Source organism: Zonotrichia albicollis, chromosome 5, assembly GCF_047830755.1.
Source record: "Zonotrichia albicollis isolate bZonAlb1 chromosome 5, bZonAlb1.hap1, whole genome shotgun sequence".
In the NCBI taxonomy this organism is placed as follows: Eukaryota; Metazoa; Chordata; class Aves; order Passeriformes; family Passerellidae; genus Zonotrichia; species Zonotrichia albicollis.
The window spans coordinates 70939312-70961737 of record NC_133823.1 but is presented as its reverse complement, the minus strand read 5'-3'; the positions used below and the strand labels follow the sequence as shown (position 1 = coordinate 70961737).

Below are 22426 nucleotides of genomic sequence, written 5' to 3'. Positions count from 1 at the left end.
CATATTTACAATCATGTCACTTTTGGGATGTGTTGCATATTTACAATCATGTCACTTGCTGGATGTGCTGCATATTTACCATCATGTTAATTTCTGGACATGTTGCATATTTACAAACATGTCACTTTCTGGACGTGCTGCATATTTACAATCATGTCACTTTTGGGATGTGCTGCATATTTACAATCATGTCACTTTCTGGACATGCTGCATATTTACAATCATGTTACTTTCTGGACGTGTTGCATATTTACAATCAGGTCACTTTCTGGATGTGCTGCATATTTACAATCATGTTACTTTCTGGACGTGTTGCATATTTACAATCATGCCACTTTCTGGATGGCAGGCCACATCCTCCTTGGTTGGAGGTGGAGCATTTTGGAAATGCTCTTTAAAAACACGTTAATCACTTCACACACCAGAGACTCCTCTGTATCTTTACACATGTGGAAAATCCTGCCGCCTACAAACGGATGCAGTAACTTAGCTGGAAGACACATCACACATTCCACTATTTCTGAACAATAATGGCCAAACCCAATGAGTAACATTTGCTACTCTCTGCTTGGCCACTCTGATCCAGTCTGGTAAAACATGACCTGACCCAGCTTATTCACACCTTTGTCATCACTTGGCTGCACGGTGCTGAGGCACAAGGCCTGGCTGTGCTGCCTTTGCTGCGTGGGAAACTCCAGACAGGAGAAAAGCAGCTGCTGGTCCACTTGGCAGTGAGAGTCACTACCTGCTCCCTGCTCCTGGGCTGGCTCCCTGCTGGCCAGCCAGCCACTCTCCACATCTCTGCTTTCCACTTAGGATGCTCACAGCACTGACTGCTGCATCTCACTGTCTGCCCACAGCTTTGAGATGGACACTCTCAACAGAAAATTGCTTTTATTTACTGCAGACATGTTCTAATATACTTTTTGGTTAGGGAATAAAGAAAGCCTTGTGTTTGAACCCCTCTCCAATATTTGTATTTAAATACTTTAATATTTCAAGAAAATGAATTAAAAATAGAATGGATCCTTTCCACTACTCAGGGTCTCCCTCCTAAAGTAGAAAAATAATGGAATAAACCTACCAGGTGGTATCCATGCTGCTTAGTGTATTTTTGGGATGTGTTCCAGATCCACTCGGAGTGGGCAGAATAAAGAACAAAAAACCCCACATAGCAGTCATTATTTCACACTTGTTTACCTGCCCAGAATGATTTCTTGAAGTATTTATGTCCTTTAAAGAAAATCCCAATGATGACTAAAAGCGCACATCTTTGAAAAATGGTAGCAAAGAACGAATACATTGTATGTTGTGCAATTTTAAAATCCATACAAGAAATCATGTAATCTGTATACCTGCACTTACCAAAGTTCTCTTTAATGTTCATTTCTACTTGCAGAGTGCAAAGAGTTTTGAAGCACAGCTGCAAATTATGCTCTGAAAATGTATTTTTCAATATTTGCAAGTCTTTCAGAGTTATGATTTTTCTTTTAGCTCTTTCTGATGCCCACCAGGGTCCCAACTCATCTTTTATGGGATTTCCTTTCAAGCAGCACTTCCAGCTCTGCAAGTTCTATGCAGAAAACCTCTCTGTCACTTAGGTTTCCTCACTAGGAGCAACCCGGTGCTTTTGTGAGGAGAATGCACTGTCCTGCTGCAGTTTAATGCCACATATTTTAATGGTGAGGTTTCCAAAATACCTCAGGAAAACATGCTCCAACATGTCCATTGACAAACTCCAAGGCTGCCTTCAGCACCCACCCTGCCCTCTGCTGGCCTGGGAACCGAAGACTCCCACTGCTGGTGTTACTGTTTTGTAATTCAAGGCTTTTTCACCTGACCTGCTGCTACACAGAACAAACCATCTTTTGTGAGTTCTTCCCAACTAGATTTTTCAAATTGCTGTTTATGGGCCTTAACACCACTTGGTGGAGAAATAACACCCCACAGAGTCCCTGTGTGCCCTGACAAACAAGTCAGGGCTGCAACTGGAGAGATGTGCTCTCGTCAGTCTCGTCATTTCTGTGTGTTAATGTAACCCTTATCCAGTACATGAGGGCTCCAAACCAATCTCCAGTCACAGGTAACTGAGTGATGGGATAGGTAATGGCTTATCTGTGGCACTCTGCTGAGTGAGAGAACAAAACCACTGGAATTTGTGAAGCTAACTTCAAGATGACTGTATTTTTGGCTCATCATCAGTCCCTTGTGTTGTGCTGTATGAAAAAAGAAAAAAGAAAAAAGGGGAAACTGTCTTGTCTAGCTCCTTGGAAATTTTCTGTTATGGAACAATTTTCTAGCTGTGGGAGATCTACATGGATAAGAGTATGGTGTTTGTGGGGTTTTTTGTAAAATACATGTTTGGATTAAAGATTTCTAGGCACAGTTTAGATCAGCTTCCAGACCACTGCCATTCAGGCTAATAGCTGCTTTAGCTTCTGAACAATCCATGTTGGGTCAAGTTTTCCCCATTTACAGACATTAATTTCAACACAGTTTAAACAGATATACACATTAAGCACACAGAGCAGAGAAGTGCTTTTTTTCTCTACATTGGTGGTTGCTTTTTCATTCCAAAATGCAGCAGCCAGCTGGTTTCCATGTGCTGGTTGTAGAGAGGAACGATTCCTACTGAACAGCCTCCTAAGGGCTCTTTCAAGATTTTCTGTGGGTGTCACTACTCCTGTAACTCACCTGCAACCCCCAGCTGGTGTGTGGCAAACCCTGGCAGCCTGCTGGGCCCCTCTGCCAGCCACAGCGTCAGGGTGGACGAGCCCTGCTCAGCGTGGTGGAAAGCAAAGCCTTGGGAAGCAGCCACTGCCACCAGGCTGCTCTGGAGGATGGGGACATGGAGCCAGACAGCAATGCAGCCTTCATCCCGCCACTGAGAGACAGACTCTGCAAGAGAGGGAAGTGAGGAGGGTCAGGGACCCCTTTGCCCTTGGTCTGTGTTGCTTTAAACTTTACCACACACTATAGCCGTTGGTGACGTGCAAAAATCTGTATTTTCATGTAATTTACCACAAGGTAAAACTATTGTTGGTGTGAGAAACTCACCAGCAGTCTGAGAGGCTGCCAGGTCGACATTTTATGTGGTACAGCTGGGTGTTCACGTGCAAAATGATGGCTTTTACATTTAGGGTCTGTCACGAGAAACAGGGGAACTACTCTTCTGGAGTGCTCTGTCCAGTCCTGGGCTCCTCAGTACAAGGAAGATAAGGAACTACTGGAGTGCATCCAGTGGAGGCCACAAAAAGGATGAGGGGTGTGGACCACCTCTCTGTGAGGGGAGACTGTGGGAGCTGGACCTGTTCAGTCTGGAGAAGATGAGTCACAGTTGGGACTTCATCAATCCATCCACATACCTCAAAGGTGGGCGCCAAGAGAATGATGCCAGACTCTTTTCAGTGGTACCCAGTGACGGGAAAAGGAGCAATGACCACAAACTCAAACACCTGAACTTTCACCTCCTCACGAGGAAGAACCAGTAAGAGTGGCAGAGCACTGGCTTGGGCTGCCCAGTGGGGGCGCGCAGTCTCCTTCTCTGGAGACATTCCAAACCCAAATCCACCTGCTATGGTTTGCCACTCCTGTGTCACCTGCTCCGGGCGATCGGATTGGATGATTTCCAGGGGTTCCTTCCAACCCTACCTATTTTACGGTTCTGTGAACGATCTGTTTTCCTCCTGCCAGCGCCCTTCATTCCCCGGCCGCGGCTGAGGCTCCGTGAGGGGAAGGCGGCGGCTGAAGGCGCCCCCTGGCGGGCCGCCCGCCCCCCTCACACACCGCCCCCCGCCCGCCCCGGCACTCGGGACCCCCGCCCGGCACTTGCCCCGCAGCCACCGCCCGAAAGCGGCCCGCTCCAGCCGCGGGGAGCCGCGCAGCTCGCCCAGGTCCACGCTCACACCCCCGAACTTGTCCGTTCTCGCCCGCAGCCCCGCCAGGGCTGCCCAGCCCCGCGCCCTCCGCAGTCCCCGCCACGGGCCCGCCATGGCGCTGAGCGGGGCGGGGAGCGGCCGCCCCCGGGGCGGTGCCGGCCTCTGCTCCGGAACCGCTCTGCGCCGGCCACCGGCAGCATGTCCGCCTCCTCTTCCAGAAGGAAGAGCAAGGGGCGCCTGGCCGCAGGCAGCGGCTCCCCACGGGATGCTCACCTCGGAGCTGCCGCGGGCGGGCCGCTGGTGCTGCGTGTGGCCGACGCCGTGGAGGCAGGTACGGCGTGAGGGAGGCGGGCACGGGCAGCCCCGGCCCCGCTGCCTCAGCCCGGCGCGCTGAGGGCGCCTCGTTTGAATCTGAATCCCTGCCCAGCCACTTTCCCGGCGGCTCAGGAACGCAGGAGCGGGGGATCTCCCACTCCAGGCCCCCATGAATCCTACCTTTATCCCCGCGGAAGGGTGCCGGCGGCAGCGAAATCGCGGTGGAAGGGGCGGCAGCGTGGGGGGCTGCCCGTGTTCGCAGCCCCGCCGGCGGCACCGCGCTCACGGGGGGCCGCGCGCTCCCCTCAGAGCGGCCGCCGTGAGGGCTGGCGAGGCTGTGCTGCCCGAGGAGCGCGGGAAACGCCGGCGCTACTGAGGGGAAGGACAGAAAAAACTGGTTTTTTTTCCTCCCGAAAACTTTAGGAGATGACAAAGTCCCGAAGATGCTGCGCAGAGCGCTGGCGCAGCTGTCGCTGAGCAGCATGAAGTCTGCGGATCTTTGCATAGGGAGGCCGGCCCTGCTCACCTCCGCTGATGGGCGGCAGGAGGTGAGGCCCTTTCTTGACCCTATAAGTGTTTTTCCCATGCTGTTAGCCTGTTCCTGTTATATTCAATGGAACAAGCATGGATCATGTGTTGAGAAAGATGGTGAATGTGCTCTTCCATGTTTTCTGCACTGTAGTTGCATCTGTATTCTCTGTGTTGGCAAAAATCCGTGCAGCTGATTTTTTTTCCTATAAATTTATAGGTCATGTATGAGTAAATGGGCTATATCTTATATCTGTTTTAGACACAGATCTGTTTTACTTGCAAATAAAGTGTACAGTTATTTGCTCATCTTCTTTTCACTGATGCATGGCTTTTTCTAATCAGTAGTGTATGCTTTTGAGTCATCTCCAGAATGTGTAGAGAGACCTTGTGGAATTTTTTATCACATCTGTAGGCAAAATATAACCCTATAAATTTTGGAAGTGTCTTAGATCAAATCTTAAGAGCTCAGTGCCCCTTGTGTCTTGCTCATTGGAACCAGGTTTTAACCTAATCCTTCATATTAACCTTGGCTGGAATTGAGCAGGTGTTATTACCTCTTAATTAACAGGTGTTTGCTTTGAAAACTCTTCCCAGGTCTGTACTGCTTGGCCCACTGCAGGCTTCCCAGGGGGGAAAATTGGGCTGGCTGAAACCACTCAGAAGAACCTGAAAGTAAATCCAGGTGATGCCCTCACTGTGCAGCCCGTGACTGGCGCAGTCATCCAGGCAGAGGAGGTCGATGTAAAGTTGAGGTATGGAACCTGTTATAAACTTACTGAGGTTTTTATTCAACCAGATCCCTTGAAAATGTTGTCATTCTCTTATCATTTCACAGAGCTGGCATTTGGATTGTTGTAGAGTCTGATGACAGTTATTTCCTAAATACAATTACTTTACAGTTCCTTTTGAAAGTGTAACTGTGATGTAAATAAACATCCCAGTTCCCAGGCAGTCATTTGCAGCTTTTTTTTTCCATGAAGAAATTCCTGATGTCCAGAGAGCTATAGTTTCATATAAGAAGCAAGAACATAAATTACTAAAAGAATACATTGAAGTCCCATTGCTTAAGTAATTCCTAGGTTTCTAGATGCTTTACAGGTGTAGTTCATTCTCTGCAAATTAAACACCTCTGGGTAGTGCTCATATGCATCATTTAGCTTTTCCTCCACTTAAAAGAATCGCACCCCAACACCGTATAGTTAACTACGTGTTTACTCATCAGCAAAGGCTCTGATCTATTAAGAAGTGTCCTCTAAATGAACTTAATACACCTGTTTTCCATTAAGCTGCTTTCTTGACGGCTCAAATCGAGCAGCGGCTTTCAGGCGGGCTTGGGGCTCCCCCCGTTGTTCGCGCTTGGAGTTGCAGCAGCAGCGGCTGCTGTCGGTGCCCTTGGTGCCGCTGCTTTTCAGCCCTCCGGGGTGTGAGTGCTCGCAGAAGTTGGGGAGTTCCGTCTGCAAATTGGGGGTGAAGTGAGTCTTAGCTCTGAGTCAGCTAATTAAACGACTAGCAAATGCTTTGTGGGAAATCTTGGAGTGTTTTGGTAGTGGGTGTGCAAGTGCTCAAGGCATTGCTTTAGTCAGTAAAAGTTGTGTGTGTGTATCTTCTGAAATAAACCTGCCTGATCTAAATTTTTCTCAATTCAGTACCTGTAGCAATGATTAAGATGCCTGCATTGCCTATTGGAGATCCTAAGAAATGATAAGTGCAACTTAGGATTTTGTTAATTACAATGTTTTGTTTGGCAAAACTAGGTTAAATAGGTACACTTCTTTTGTTATTGTGTGTCTGATACCTTCAGGGTTATAGTCCATATGATATGGGGACTGTGAAGTGCTGTGGACTGTGGTTTTGGTTTTAAGTGCTTGGAAAACCAATATTTTCCCTTCCTACCACAGGGACAAAGATGGAACTGTTAATGCTGAGGAAATGTCTGTCTGTCTGCTGAGAAACCTTGGTATGAGTTTTACTGCTTCTCTTTTGACTGTTTAATTTTTGTAGTTCTGGATACAAGAGCAAGGATTTTCCTTTTATGTTCTCACTCAAGGGCTTGTGGCAGAACAGGGGAAAGTTACTTTGTTCACACTTTGTTCAGGGATCTGTCTTGGGCTGACTGATTGTGCCATGCTGCAGATATCTAATTTGCATTAGCTGTGGCTCCATTTCTCCTGTCCAATACTTGTATTACTTGCCTCAAATCAGGAGTGTTCACACCCATTGACAGCCTGCAGGCTGATACTGCTGGGGTGCACTCCAGAGTTTACTTGCACTGTGAGGAAAAGAGTGCACTGCTGCACATTAATAACAACATTAACTTGAAATTCCAATCTCTGAATCCATGTTTTTTTTTTGTGTTGGTGGTAAATAAGTGAAGTTGCTCTTCATTGGGTGGTAGGTGTACATAAGGAAGGCAAAAAAGCAAGGTAAGTTATTGAAGGTAGTGAATACAAAATTTTTGCTTCTTACAATGCTAATTCCAAAATCCTCTCTTTATATGAAATTTTAAAAGGTGAAATTAATCATGAGTTTAAGTGTAGGAGATTACTGGATAAACATTTGTCAGTATCATATGTAGAGTCTGCTTGTGCACAAAAGGATCATTCAAAGAACCTGAAATTACCTCGTAATTGCCTTTTGTTTTGTTAATTTATAGCACTTTCTAAGCTTCCTGATAAAGAATTTTTTTGATGCAAGAATACCTTGAGTGTTAATTGCTGCCAAAGTAGATTGAAATAGCATCATCTTTGTCTTTTTTTCTTCTTTAACCTTCTCACAGATGGGAAAATAGTCCTGCCAGGAAACCTCTTGGCTTTCACTTACTATGGCAGACTTTGCAACGTGGTGGTGATGAAAGTGAGGGGGACTGACGGCGCAGAGCTGATTGCCCAGGGCAGTGCCATTCCCAGTGACTGCAATGAGCCAGACCTTGAGAGCTCTGATTTGGAGAGCAGTGCCTTAGACTTGTCCCTGCAGCTGGGCAGGATGGACATTGGTGACAGTCCCCAGGTTGGCTCCACGAGCCCCCCGAGCAAAGCCGTGGATCCAGGCTCGCCAGTCACTCCCGGCGCTCCAGGCTCCGGGCACGGAGACAGAGCCAGCAGGGGGGACAGTGCAGAGCTCACCCAGGATCTGCAGCTGCCTGGGGAGGGCAGCACTGAGGGACTCCCACTCACTGGCAGAATCGGAGCAGTGAGCCATACAGATTGTTTTTACTTCATTTCTTCAAGAACTAAAATCAATTTTATTGAGCCAAGGACCAGCGCAGCAGAGGATGGCGAGTGTCAGTCCCGGGTCACCTATGACATGATCGGAGGCTTAGGCAGCCAGCTCAGAACTATTAGAGAAACTGTTGAACTGCCCTTGAAGCAACCTGAACTGTTCAAGAGCTATGGTATGATGCCTGAGAGTTGGCTTTCTTCATTAACTTTTGTCTTTAATGTGACTTTTTTGTTTTATTTTTAAACACTAATTACTCCAGGATTATGCACTGAATTTTATGTAACTGATCTGGTAAACTTGTGTGTCCAAATGATGTCAAGCTGCTTTATAATTACATTGTGTGGATACTGTGGAGATGTTCTGGTTAGCCTGTGTGAGAAACAGTTGAGCAGGGAAGAAATGCATGTCTGCACCAAAATTCAGGCGTGCATGAGCAGAATTTATAGCAAATAGGAAAGGTTTCTGTACTTGGACACTTGAAAGGGGCAGTTGTTTGTGTTGTTGTAAGATTTTGTGTTGGTAGACTCAGTTATTCATAGCCTTTAAATGGAGAAGAACTCAGATTAATTCTTATACTTTTTTTATTCAAAATTTCAAGGAGGTCTTTTGAGGCTTTTACTCAAACTGCCAATGTGTTCAGCATGGAATTACAGGGTGGAATACCAGATTCATTTACTGTTGCCATACATAAAGTTGTAGGTAATATATATAAAAACTTGGAGCATTTTTGTGACTGTGCTGTGTATTTATCACAAAGGGCTGTGTACCTTGTTGAGGTGTGCATTGCTGTGAGGCAGGGCTCTTTTACCTATAAATACTTATTTACTCTCTTGTCTTGGAGGCCTATTATTTCTCTCTCTGACCTCTTTCCCCACACACAGGGGAGGTGATTTCACTGGGGACAGTTTCCATAGCACACAGGTGGCTGTTTCCTGGCCATGATCCTCAGGTGCCTCTGGGGTGGTGTGAGGCATCTCCATCATGAGTGCTCCAACCCCAGCATCACCACAGGGTTTGCTTCAGCATGAATGTTCTTCATACCTAATCCCTGAAGCTCGAGCAGATTCATACTCATCACATGATGTTTTCTCAGCAGTTACAATCCTTTAGCCCCCATCCAAACGTTGGGAGTCCTTGTCTGCTCCTGGGCAGTGAGGCTGGAGCTGAGGTGAGCCTGTGGTTCCACAGCCCTGTGCATTGCCAGTGCCAGAAACACCACAGGAGGGAGCAGCACGTGCCTTAATGGGCTGCTGTGAAGGAACCTGTCTGTAGGGATGCTTTTATTTTTTATCCTTTGTCAGAGGGCAGATAATTTTTTCCCTTTGCCAGTGTATTAGTTTCTAAGATTTGGGCATGTGGCCTGCCTTGTCTGGTTCCCAGTCCCACCTGGTGTTTCTTTGGTTGTGTTTCACCAGTGTCTTTTGTGCTGGGGTCAGGCCTTTGTCAAATGCTTGTCTCTGCTTTTTGCTTTCTAATTTTTCAACTTTTGTTTTTGGCTTTTGTGCCCATTTAATTTGGCTTTGCTGGTCTCAGACTTTCTTTGATGGGCTCTGCCTGGGATCACAGTTGTATTTCATGCAGTTTGCCTGTATTTTCTGTCCAGCTTCAACTATACACAGCAGTACCTTGTTCTTCCAAAGTCCCTTATGTTTCTGTCTCTTTGGCTCTTGACATGTGCCATTAAATAGGCAGATTCATCCTTTTAATGTGTGTTTGTCACCATCTTGCAAACATTCCTACATCAAGCCTTACAGTATCTCTAGACCTTTTTTGGAGTGTTGTAGAGAAGTGGTTTTCTGATGTGGGAAATTTGATATGACCCTGTAAGAATCATGAACAACTTAAAGGGTATTCATGGATGTTAGGTACTCAGCTGAGTAATCTTCTTGGGTAAACACAGGGAAGACTGTAATGATCTGCTGAAAAAAATAATGATTTAAATAGGTGCTTTTTAAACAGAATCTTTTGGACTTGAAAAATACAAAATGTGTATGTATGTCCCATTTAAGAGCAGCCTTTTCCCTGAAAGCCTAATTCATCATCATGACATGTCTGTCAAATGAATTAATGCTGGGGTCAAGTTATTATTGGCAGTAACAGGGCCAGTGAGGTGTGCAAGTGCAGGCTGGGCCTGGCATTTACCACCAGTAACTCCTCTGCTCTGTTTGCCTGCATGTGCCTGTCCCAAGGGATCCCTCCTCCTCGGGGAGTGCTGCTCTATGGCCCTCCAGGAACTGGGAAGACCATGATTGCCAAGGCCGTCGCTAACGAGGTTGGCGCTCACGTTACTGTCATTAACGGCCCTGAAATCATAAGCAAGTAAGTCCACCCACTTTGTTTGCATTAATTCTGTAAATATAATAGCCCAAAATATACCCTGGCATCTCTCCATCCATTGTGGAGAGATGTAGTATTTGCTGTGGATTACCTGCCCAAAAGAGTCAGAAACAAGTGGGAAAGGGTTCTTTCAAGTGGGGCTTACATTTCTTGTATTAAAAGATGTTCGTTGGACTTGGCCAGGAAATTTGTGTAAGGCATGGACTGAATTAAAAGATGGGATTAAAACTGCATCTGCAGTTGCCTGTAGGTTACTTCTGCAATTAGAAGATGAACTTGTTAAAATGTGTTTTCAACCAAAGTGACACTCCACAGACTTGTGTCTCTAGATAAGTAGTTTTTTGTAGGTAAATTTTTTGTAGGTTGTAGGTAAAAAAATATAGGTAAAATTGTTTCTAACACAGAAAAGAAGCAGTTCTCTTTATCTGTAATAATTCTAACTTTACCTTTGCCCAATTTCACCTTAATTTCTGGTCCTTGTAGAAATAAAGATAATTGTGGATTTGCCCAGACTTCAGGACTTTGAAAGTGTGAGCTACTGCTTTCTGTAACTCACAAGCAGTAATTCTCCAGGCTGCCTGGAAAAGACAAAAACTGCAAGATTTTTATTAAAATATTTTAATTCTCACAGGTTTTATGGGGAGTCTGAGTCGAGGTTACGTCAGATATTCGCTGAGGCTTCTCTCTGGTATGTTCCTTTGGAGAAATTTATTCGTGGTATCGGTTCCAGCCTTAGTGTTCTTAAAAGAAAAATGTTTCCAAGAAGCTTTGAATTGTGACTTTTTTTCATCCAGTGCTTTTTAAAAGAAAAGAAATTTGTTTATGTTGAGCTTAGCTAAGAGGAAAGCAGTCACATTTTAGGATGTTAAATCTTCTTAAATCTTAAATCTTTTTGGACACTGCCCTTTTCAGGGGATGTTAGGGATGGTGCCAAATCGCTCAAGCTGTGTCGTGAGTGCATTGTGTGCTTGTTTCAACAGATGGAGGCATGAGCCTGAGTTTCACCAGGATCCAGATTTTCCTCTAGTTTTTTATCTTTGGAGGCCAGCTCTAAATGAGTTGGTGTTGGAACTGGATATAGGATTTCTCTGGAGCAGAGTGGTGTCTTGCCCATATTTGTAAGGCCTGGCCAAGGCAGACTTTAGACTTCATGTGACTGGTGCTCATTGTACATCAGCAAAAGATTATTGCATACTAAAGGTATTAATTGTCTAATATAGTATTAATTTTAGTTTTCTGTCTGAGTGGGATGCTTGTTAGTTTTTGTAGAACTGGATGTTTTCCATGAACAGCTTTCCTCTGCCTTAGTGTTTTAGATCTTCCTGAGCACCTTGACATTTTTTCCCTTTATTTTTTTCCCCTCAGTCGCCCCTCAATTATATTTATAGATGAGCTGGATGCACTCTGTCCAAAGAGAGAAGGGGCTCAGAATGAAGTGGAAAAGAGAGTTGTTGCTTCACTGCTGACATTAATGGATGGCATTGGCTCAGTAAGTTGAATCTAATGGGACAATTAATGTACATGGGGACTCACTGAACAAAATAATGTTGCTTCTACAGTGGAGCCAATTTGAGATGTATCACTTGTGGGGAAATGAAACAGACTTAGGTGAGACTTTGTAGAATAATCTAATGGTTTTTTGGATGCTGAGCAGAGGGTGTAGGAGAGGAATGTCTCCTGAAGACTGTTAGTTTAAAAGAAAGTAGGTTTCTTCCATTCACTGCCTTTCCTTTGCCTTCTACCCCTCTTGTAGTTTTGGAGATCAATCTGAAATTTCAGTGATGGCCCATCATTGAACTAAATGATGTATTTTTAATTGCTCTGAAATCCAAGTCATCAGAATACTTCTGGTGATGTGTAGGCTGCCTGATTAAAGGCAACAGCAGCTATTTCAAGAGTGCCAGAGCAATATGTAGGACATAAACAAAAGCCTAATAAAGAAACAGTAAATTTAATTGACTTGAGTAAATTATGGATTAAGCCCATAAAATCTGGCAATCTCTCATCTATTGTTTTATGATTATTATTAGCGGGAAAAATGAAAGAACTCTGTCCAGAGTATGAAAATGAATTTCTTCTGTTTATGTAATCTGCAAGTTTCTCATTATTTTCCTGCATGGCAGTTTGAGTTGCCCAGCCTGGAACTGTTCACAGGCAGAACATATTTTCTGGTGGCAAAGAAATATTTCTGGATATTCTTCCTGGAAAGAGTGCTTCATTCACAAGAAGAGAATGATATTACAGGAGACCTCCTAACTGATGGTGCCTCACTGTAGAAGTGAAGAAGCAGAGCTTGAGGAAATTGGTTAGGATTTTTGACCTTGCTTTTCCTGCTGGACTTACAGGAAGCTTTATAACCTCCTGTCTCCCTTGGGTTTGATACCTGAGCTGATTTGTTTCCCAACTATGTTTATTCAAGGTCTGCTGATACCTTTTTGTTCTTGTGCCAACACTGAATTTTAGCTTAAGCACTTCTTTTTCTCTCCTTGGTTCTTAATTTCCTGATTTAGGAAAGCAGATTCTTGGGGATGAAAGTGGGAGTGCCTCTTGTATTATCTGTTTGACATTGAATTGTATTTTAGAAGTAATACTTGGTGTTGTTTGCTGCCTTCAGGAAGGCAGTGAGGGGCAGCTGTTGGTCCTTGGGGCCACCAATCGCCCTCACGCCCTGGATGCCGCGCTGCGCCGCCCGGGGCGCTTCGATAAGGAGATAGAAATTGGCATTCCCAATGCCCAGGACCGCCTGGACATACTCCAGAAGCTCCTCAAGAAGGTTCCCCATTCACTCACAGCACAGCAGCTGGCACATCTGGCTGACAGTGCACATGGTTATGTGGGTGCAGACTTGGCAGCCTTGTGCAAGGAAGCAGGTAAGGCTTTGTTTATTTGGGGTATTATTTTACTGTTAGTCTCTTTAGTGAAGCAAAACCAATCCACAGTCTTGTGGAGAGCCTGGTTGAAGCATGGCTTAAAGAAAGAGGCCATGAAGGTATTCAGCTAAGGGAAAAAGCAGCCTCTCCCAGGCTTGATCCTGTAAATAATTAAATTCTCAGCCACCTTTTATATAAACAACAAGATTCTCAGACCGTTCTGTCCTTGGCTGCTACTGGGAACAGACGGCCGGTCTGGGAATAGATATGAAGGTTTTGAGAAACCCTTTCATATTATGGTGGGAACACTGATCTTGGTTTCAGTAAACTAACTTCAGGTATTGTAAACAAAAGGAGGAGCTGAAGTTTTCTCTACAGCCTGTCAGGAGCTCAGATTTTGCAATGTGCATGAACTTAATTAACACGGTTATAAAAAGTGATTGATTGAGTGAATAAATGGAGTCAGATGCGAAAATCAACAAAGGTGGTCGCTCCCTTCGACACAGTCTGTGCTAATAGCTTTTGAAACACTGAAAGTTTATTAATTCTTGTGCCAAAGGAAACACAGCCAAGCTCTTCCCAGGCAGATGGGAAAAATTCTTTGAATATTAATAACTTTTAACATGGAGTGTTAAGATCAATAACCCTGGGGAATCGCCCATGCCATTTCTAGGATCTTAGACAGCTTGCTCTCAGTAAAGCAATGGTTTTGGGAATTAACTAACATCCCTAAGAGTTTTTCTACTTTCTAGACAGCCCCTTGCACACAAAAACCCTAGGTCACTCTGCCCTGCAGGTCCTTGTTCCCAGGCTGTGGAGGCAGTGGGCCTCAGGGGTGTTTCCTGTGTCTCCCCTCCATATTTTGTGCCTGTATTCCATTTTCCTGCGGAGGAGGAGCTCCTGGCAGGGGCGAGGCTGCTGGGTGCACCTGGCTCAGGTTGTGCAGCAGAGCTGGAGAGCTGCAGAGCACACCCTGAGCTGGGGGCTGGAACGTTCCCTTGGCCTTGGGAACAGGCATAGCCCTGGAGAATTATCCATGCCAAGGTTCAGTATGTTCCAGGGAATGCTCCACTTCTGTTTTCACTGGATGAAATATTGCAAGTACGCTCTAGCAGATCCTGGGTTTTGCTAGAGTGCATCTGCACAGTTTGAGCATTGGAACTGAAATCTGCCCATGAGCAGCCCTTTAAAACAGCTGAGTCAAAATCCAGCTGTCCAGCCCTGCTTACACGTGTTTGCTCCCTTGTAGTTCACAAATAAGTTTGCTGCCTGTGCTGGTTACTTTTATTTCCTTTGGCACCGGGACAGCTTCCTCTGGCAGTGGCACAGAGCGCGGATAATCCCTGCATCAGAACTGACTCTGAACATGACAGATGTTTCATTAAGGGTGATGGCACCTGGAACAGCCAAGGCTTTGCTTGCCAGCTTCCAGAATTTTTAAGGGATAGTTCTCAAATAGGAATTTGTGGAGTTTTTATGAAAAAATCTACGACATTATTCCTTTTCTAATGCTTTCCTCTTGGCTTCAGTCGTGTTTTAAGCGCTGTTTTTAGTTAGAAAACATAATTTTTTTCCTGCTTGTTTATATTTGTTAATTAAAAAGATAAACTCCCTTTTTTTTTTCCTTCCCCTGTGTTTTTGGAAGCCTGTCAGTCTGCCTGTGTCTCAGTGCTCAACTAGTAAACACTTAACTAATGTAATCTCAAGTTCTCAGTGAGAAGTGTTGTGGTTTCAATTCCAAACATGACCCAGTTTGGCTTTTCCTTATGCATGTGCAGATGGCTTCATAATCCAGCTGCAAATAGATGATATTTACCCACTTCTTGAGGACCTCTTAGAAAATAAATCTGGAATGTTGTGCAGGTCGAGCATTGCATAGACAAAACCCTTCGGGCATCTTACCTGTGACTGCTTGCTGGCCATGGTGTTATCCAGGAGCTTTGCATCCAAAGCCAGAGGTGGGAACGAGGGGAGGAGGATGTCTCCTTCCTGTTGCACTTCTTTCCTCGAGCTGGAATCCGTGCTGTGGGATTGCCCTGGCGTTTGTTACGGTGGGGTGACCTCTGCTGGGGAAATACAGACCAGCACCGTTAACTCCTTGCAGCCCACGGGAAGTTTTCCTCCTCAAGAAGTTGCACAAGCATGAGTCACTCGAGCTGTTACATAAACTGAATTTAGGTTGCTCATCATTAAGGAATGTTCTTAGCTGGGGAATTTTTTCTTTTTTTTTTTTTTTTCCAGGTATGCCCTTTATCTGTTTTTTATATTACATTTTCAACATCTTGTAAAACATTACTGCTTTCACTGGAGTTAAGCTTAGCAAATACTTTTATAATATACTGTTTCTTCTCAGCAGAGTATGATTCCTTCAAATGGCAAATTTTCCAGTGTTTTTTCTAGTTTTTTGTGTTGTTCCAAGCTGCATGGGCTCCTATTGCTTCTCTTCAGAAACTCTGCTGTGGGCCAAGCTAGCTTGCTGTCCAGGAATGCTCTCTGATATTCAGCCTAAGCTTCCCTTGTTTAGTTTTATCCCATTATTTCTATTTACATCCTTGTATAACACGTTTGCTCTCCCTCCTTAGTGTTTACACCCTTCAGATATCTCTAGGCTGTTCTCATGTCCCCTACCTCCTCATTCATTACTGAGCCAAACTATAAATATTTAGCTCTTTTAATCTTTCCTCATAAATAAGTCCTTCCTGCCTTCCGAGAAATTGTGTGGATTTTTCTCTGAACTGCCTCCAGTTTGTCAATAACTTTTTTGGGGATGTAGGCCTTAGAATTGAACATAACATTTCATATATATGTATATTACATCATAAAATGTGGTATAAACATATAGGTAGGACATCTAATGCACATTTCTAAAATGCCTAGCATTGAGACAACATCTGAGTTAAGAATTCTTTCTCAAATGTTAAGGTAATTTGTGCTACATTCAGACTTGATGTATATCTCAGTACAGGGGAAATGTGGAAACTAGCTTAGAAAAAGGATTTCAGAACTCAGGAATACATGCTCAGTTTTGGCACAGGATTACTGTTGCTTGCTGATTGTATTTTTCTTGTGGTCTGTGGGAGACTCTGGAGTCCTGCGTGCCCCATTTATATCCTTAGGTTTGGGGCTGGAAAGACTGCAAGGTTGCAAGCTAAATATGTTTATATTCTTAATACAAAGTTTAGATCATTTTCCAGAGGACTCATCTTTCCTTATCTTTCTGCTTCAACTCTGTTTTTTTAACACATTTATTGTGTATATACTGCTTATATAAACCAAGAGAGCAGTAATTAGTAACATGGTAAATGTAGTATTTGCAGGGCTTTTGCATCTCTAGTCAGGTTTCTCAAGATACTTCATTATAAAAGCTTTGATGTTTGCCTTCTATATAATTCTGAAGATCATTTGTTAATGGAAAGTAAATAAGCATTGTAGAATTAAACATATTCCAACTGGTTTTTTTGGCAGAAGTTGTTTGTTCTCCAGTGCAGGATTTGCTTAGTGGTACTGCTGGGGTCAGACAGTCAAGTTTCATGTTCTGTTCAGCAACTCTGCATTTTCATGGGAATTTTGAAGAAGTTTTGGGGGCCTGTAATGCCCATTTTGTGTTGGATGTTTCTAGGTCCCTGTGACTGTGGTGTGTGCAGAATCCTGGTGTGATGTGTGCTGGGATGGGCAGGGAGAGGAAAAGAGGACAAGAAACTTGGAGAATCTGTGCAGTGTGACCTGGACTTTCCCCAACAGGGTGTTGTGACCAAAACTCATGACACCTTCATATGGAGATGCTTCTAATAATCAGCTAAGAGTGGTTTTATTTTTATAAAGAAGATAAACTGAAGATACAGTTCTAGCCTCTCACAAAAATGAAACCATAAAGCTGATTTTTATAGGATATCTACATGTCCAGGTTACAATATCTGTCATGGCTACACTGGAGAAATGAAGATTTGCTGTGATTCTCTACTGCCTAGCAAGATCCTTGAGATTTCCATAGAAGATAACAGCCAGATGTGATAAACCTGCAGATTCCATCCTGGGGACATCAGCTTGCACTGGGCTCCTCTTGGCAGACTCCTGAGGACTTGAGTACCATCCAAGGGATTCACACACAGAATTCTTGACAAGAAAAGGGCTGATTTATGTGTGTAGCTGAGAAAGTGGTGTTCTTCAGGTTGGGAGAGGTCTACTGTATCCTAAATTATTTACTAGACTGGTTTTTAGTGTGAACAGCTGCCCTCTGAATTGTTTTGTCTCAAGCAGAGGAGTATGTAGAAGATAGACTGGCATATAATATCAGTGTTTGTATGACCTTGAGATCTTGATGCTTCTCCTTTATTTCATTTGCCACGTGGTCTTTTATTAATTACCTAAAAAACTATAATGGTTTTAATTTATTGGTGAAGATAAGCACTGTACTTCTTTTTTAAAAAAAAAAACAAAACATATGAAATGTTAATTATGTAGCAGGGACATGAATGGTATAAACTGTACTGAATGTTAGAAGATGCTTAGCAACAAAGGTTTCCAAATATAGCAATTTATTATAAACTTATCCTTCTATGGCTGCCTGTAGCATTTCAAGAGGGTGAATATAAATATAGCTTGATTTCTTCAAGGAGTGGGTTCAGTCATATTGTTTACAGAGAAAGGAAGTATTTGCTTTGTGACTCTCAGAATTTATCTTGAACATCCTTGCTCATTACACATCATTTCAGTGTGCTGATATAAAACACTTGGGCTGTGATAAGATAGCATCATGAGGAGAGGAAGAACAAATGGCTTTGTTTAAATAGTGGTCACTCTGGCAAGAACATTGATTTGCTTCCAGTAAGGATGCTGCAACCACTGGGACTTGGAGACTTCTGTGAAAGAGGCACTGGTGACTTTGTTTTGCATAAGAAATTTTTTTAATTGCCTAAAAAAGGTATCACCCTGCTTAGCCATTAGGATTAGAATGGTTTGCTGGCTTGAGCTGTCTGTTACAAAATAATCTTAGAGAAATAAGAGGTTGAGATGCATTTTTGACCAGTATGAATCAGCATTACTCTGCTGAATCTGTGAAGCCACTTTGACAGGCATGTGATGATGGTCAACTGAGTCAATTGTTGGTCAACAATTGTGACTTGGGTTCTGCTGGGGGTGTGTGGCAAATGTAGATATTTTCCTTGGATTGTGCTGCTAGATGTAGGAATGTGGGTTTGAGATGCTGTTGAAAATGCAGATTTTGACAGAGGCAGTTGATGACCGAGGCAATGGGATTATTTGTTTTACAGGGTAGTTTTTGGTTTGCTTTCTAATTAACCGACTGCAGTTGCAGTGCTTCCCCTTTCAAATCTGTTTGACATGCTATAATTATTGTATTCCCTTATGGAAAGTGACTGAAAATACCATGTCTGTGTTGTTATTTATTTATTAGTAGCAGGGACAAATATTGAAGCTGTGCTGTTGCAAACAATCTGCTATTGCATTGTCTCACTGAGTACTGGTTCCCATGTGACATTCAAAATGAGGTGGGAAAGGCTGCTTGCCTTTTTGTGAAAAGGTCATGAAGAAAATGTGGGAGTTTGGGGAATATTAATAACATATCTAGTCAGATGGTCAATATTAGAAAAAAGTGTTATGAAATTTTTGCAAAAAGGGCAGAATATTGGATTTTGAAATGCACTGAAAAGCACAGGCATGATATAAAAGTCAAGATATAAATGAATTTTTGGACTGGGACAACTGAGTTTTCTGGCACTGTGTTCCATCACTCTAATTTATGGTGTAAGGAAAGCAAGAAAATCCAATGCCCATGTTCAGTGTTAAGAGTGTGAAGTTGGTGCTGTGCTCTGTGGTGTTTAACTCGGGTCCCTGAAGCTGAGGGTGTTTCCAAACCAATGCAATTGCCTGAGCAGGTTAGGAGCAAATGGGCCCTTGCTTGCACACACACATGGCAAAACAATGTGGCTTTTTTGGCCTCTGTAACATGGATTTTGGGATTGTTTCTTCCAGCAGCAGCTTGGAATGATGGCTTTTCTGCAGAACTGGCTACATCTACAGCAATGCCGGTGCACTCTGTGGTGGTTTTTGGAGGTTTTTTCTTCAAGAAAATATTTTTTCTTAAAGAGAATCTTTGCTTTTTTTTGTTTTGTTTTGTAATGGTACTTGATTTTTGGTTTTGCACAAGGAACATTGCACTCACTGCAGTCAGGGCATGTGAACTTTTGGTTTTCATCATAACTAATTTTAAGTGTGTGTTTATCCAAAATCTGCAGCTAATTGGATGATGGGATTGCTGACTTCATGCACACAGTTGTGGCTTGAGTACTTAATAATCTGTTTAAAGCACATCCCATTCTGCCTCCTGATATTTATATAAGCAGGAAATGGGGATTATTTTTTCAGAAGAGTTGATCAAAAGCTGTAACTAATATTTTAAATGAACCTTCTTGGCAGATGTCACCATGTTCTTGCTTCTGCAGCTCGAGTGGTATGAAAGAAATGATGTTATTCATGTGTGGCAATGCAGTTAGTAGGCATTTGTGTGTGGAATGATTGGTTACTATTGGGGGATACCACTTAAACATTTTCAGGCAAAGTTTTCATGAGTCTCCTGACTTGAATTTTTAGCTGTATCCCTTGCCAACATTCCTAATTACAATTAGACTGGGCAGTTAGCCATGAGCTGTTGCATATTGTCTTTCTGCCCTTGCTGTTCTGGTAGCCTGGCAGTGCTTATTTTTTTCCTCACACACGTGTGACCACCCTTAGGTACATTTGTGTCTAGGAACAGGCAGTCTGGTATTCCTTGTTTCCCTCTCTTGGCACAGTGTCGGGATAAATGACGTGTGTGTGTACCTGATGTGGGAATAAAGCGTTTCCTCTACGAAAGAAGTTCTGAAAATGCAGTTCCTCCTTCCTTCCTTCCTTCCTTGCCCTCCCCTGTCACACCTCTCAGCAGCTCCACAGACACGTTCCAGCAATTTCAGGGCTCTTCAGGAAGGACTATAAATCGTGGATATAATCCCTGCACTAGGTTAGTGCTCAGGTTAACCCAGTGAATTTGCAATGTTATGGTTACAAGGGATTTAAGGGCATTATCTTTCCTGTGCAACCAGTGCATGAAAGTTCTTCAGGGATTTTTCCCACATAGCTCTGGCAGCTAAAGACAGATTGCAGAATATGGTTTTGAGAGCAAAAAGTCAAGGTTTCTCCTTCCTGACTTTTTTTCCCTAATGCAGTTTTATGTATGGGTTAAATTAAAAAAAAAGTTTAAAAAACATATTTAAACCGGCTTTAAGTTATATGAAATGCTTTTTCTGTGCATAAACCTGTTAAATTTTGAAGTGTGGCATGTAAAGATCTGGAAGTAGAGGGAGATGGAAGATGCCCCCTTCAGTGCCATAAGAAAGCTGGGGTCTTACCCATCCGTGCCCCTCTCTTGAGCTTTCCACTGCCAGCCATGTGGTAGAGGATCACGTTGGATCTGACAGGGAGAAATGGTGTGTGTCAGCTGGCTTTGGCCAGAAGAATTTGGGAGGGAAATGCCAGATCAGCAGAGAAAGAAGAAACATTTACTCTTGTAAACAATTTTACAAGAAGATAACAATTTCTTTGAAGCTACTTAAGAATTCTGGTGTTGGGATTCTGGTGGAGTAAGTCCAGACAGGATGGATTTGCAGAAGGAGTAAAAGATGCATGATTAACCATGTTGTTGGGCTCAGTTTATTTCCTCAAGTGCTGTGTATATATTCTGTTTTGGAAACCTAAAGTATATATGTTGGTCATTCTGAGTGGCTGCTTCCTATTATTTACAGTGATGTGTAATTATACACAGACTCTGACAAATAATAGCAGTGTCGTGGCATCTATTTTTAGGCTCAGATATTTGTTATTGTGACCTAATGTGCCAAAACTTAGCCAAGCTATGAGCAAGAAAATCTTACAGGCAGACAATGCTGTCGACCTTGTGCATAGCCTGGCACCAAAGAAGGAGCATCTGTCCCAGGACAGGGCGTTCTGCTGGGCTTTTCCCCTCTGTCCACTTGGCTTCCTCTGTTCTAGACAGACAGGATGAGTTGGTGAGGTAGAGCACACAGTTGCTGGGCTGGAACAAACTGTTTATTTTCCATTGTTTGTAATCATGCAGGCCTTATTATGCTGCTCTTTTTTTTTTTTTTTCCCCTTTTCCTTTTTATTTTGTTTAATTTTTTTGTTTAAACCGGGGTTTTCCATTCACTGAGGATCGGTGTTGTTCACTATGCCTTAACTCAAAATAGATATCTTGTGCCTGTGTAAAGTGCCACTGACCCTTCAGCACTTCAGTCCTTCCTCCCCTCATGCAGGACTGGAGTAAAACAGGGAAAACCCACGCTCCCACTTCTGAGCCCCCCAGGCACTGCCAAAGGGGTTGTTGGAACTCATTAACCCTGAAGAATGGAGTGACATCTGAAAAGCAGCAAGCAGAGCTGAAACAAGTGCTGTGCTCAGAGCCAGTTCACAGCAATGACATTATGGTCAACCCAAATTTCCCATGTGGAAGACACCCAGGTGCCCGATGTTTCCTGAGGTGTTCCTGTCTGTATCTGCATTATAACTTGTGTAGTGGGGGACATGGCTTTGCTGTAGGATTCCATCTCCTGCCTCTGCACTGCTTCTGGCAGCAGGGTTTGCATCCTACCCTGCATTTCCTTACATTAAATCCATCTTTCAGCATCTCGAGACAAGGATGTGTTTTCCTGCCTCTGGCAAGCCACTGGCTGTATCCTTCTCCTGTTACTGAGGCTCCCTCCCCCACCCCTCTTGCTGGAGGTCAATCTGAAGTGCAGGAAAGAATGATTATGATAACAGGAGGAAACAGGAAGAATCATGCTTTCTTTTTCAATCTGTTTTTTATTATTGTTTTAATGTAAAACATTGTTTCAATTAAATGCTGACCTGTGCAGCGGCGTGTGCGTGCACATGCTGAAATGAATTCCGGCTTTGTTTGGAAAGCTGTGACCTCTTTATTCCTGTTCTGGATCAAGGCTGTTGCCTTTCAAACCTTCTGCTGAGGACTGAAATTTCACTTGTACTCCTCGTAGCACTGGCTGTAACAAACCTTAAGAGCCGTGGTCTCCTTGGGCATTTTTATTTGGTGTTCTCTCTCAATTTTTAAAATAAACGTGCTTGGTTTTAAGAGGTACCCATGTCAGGGAAAAAAAATAACTATGACATTTAAAATGCCTCATGTGAGTACTTGGTGGAGTAGGTATAGAAATGAGTGGATATCTTTATCCTTTACTTGCTTTCTCTATG

The 22426-nt window shown here is 43.5% G+C and overlaps 1 protein-coding gene across 1 annotated transcript in view; it reads left to right on the top strand.

The window, feature by feature from the left end:
- Positions 1-3831: 3831 nt before the first annotated feature.
- Positions 3832-22426, top strand: part of AFG2A (AFG2 AAA ATPase homolog A) — a 161372-nt gene continuing 142777 nt past the window's right edge. The window contains 10 exon segments of the mRNA XM_074542018.1: positions 3832-4074; positions 4077-4209; positions 4617-4741; positions 5319-5476; positions 6623-6681; positions 7501-8115; positions 10133-10262; positions 10912-10968; positions 11646-11769; positions 12895-13150. Of these exon segments, the coding sequence (XP_074398119.1) occupies positions 3991-4074; positions 4077-4209; positions 4617-4741; positions 5319-5476; positions 6623-6681; positions 7501-8115; positions 10133-10262; positions 10912-10968; positions 11646-11769; positions 12895-13150 (1741 nt within the window). The 5' untranslated portion in view covers positions 3832-3990.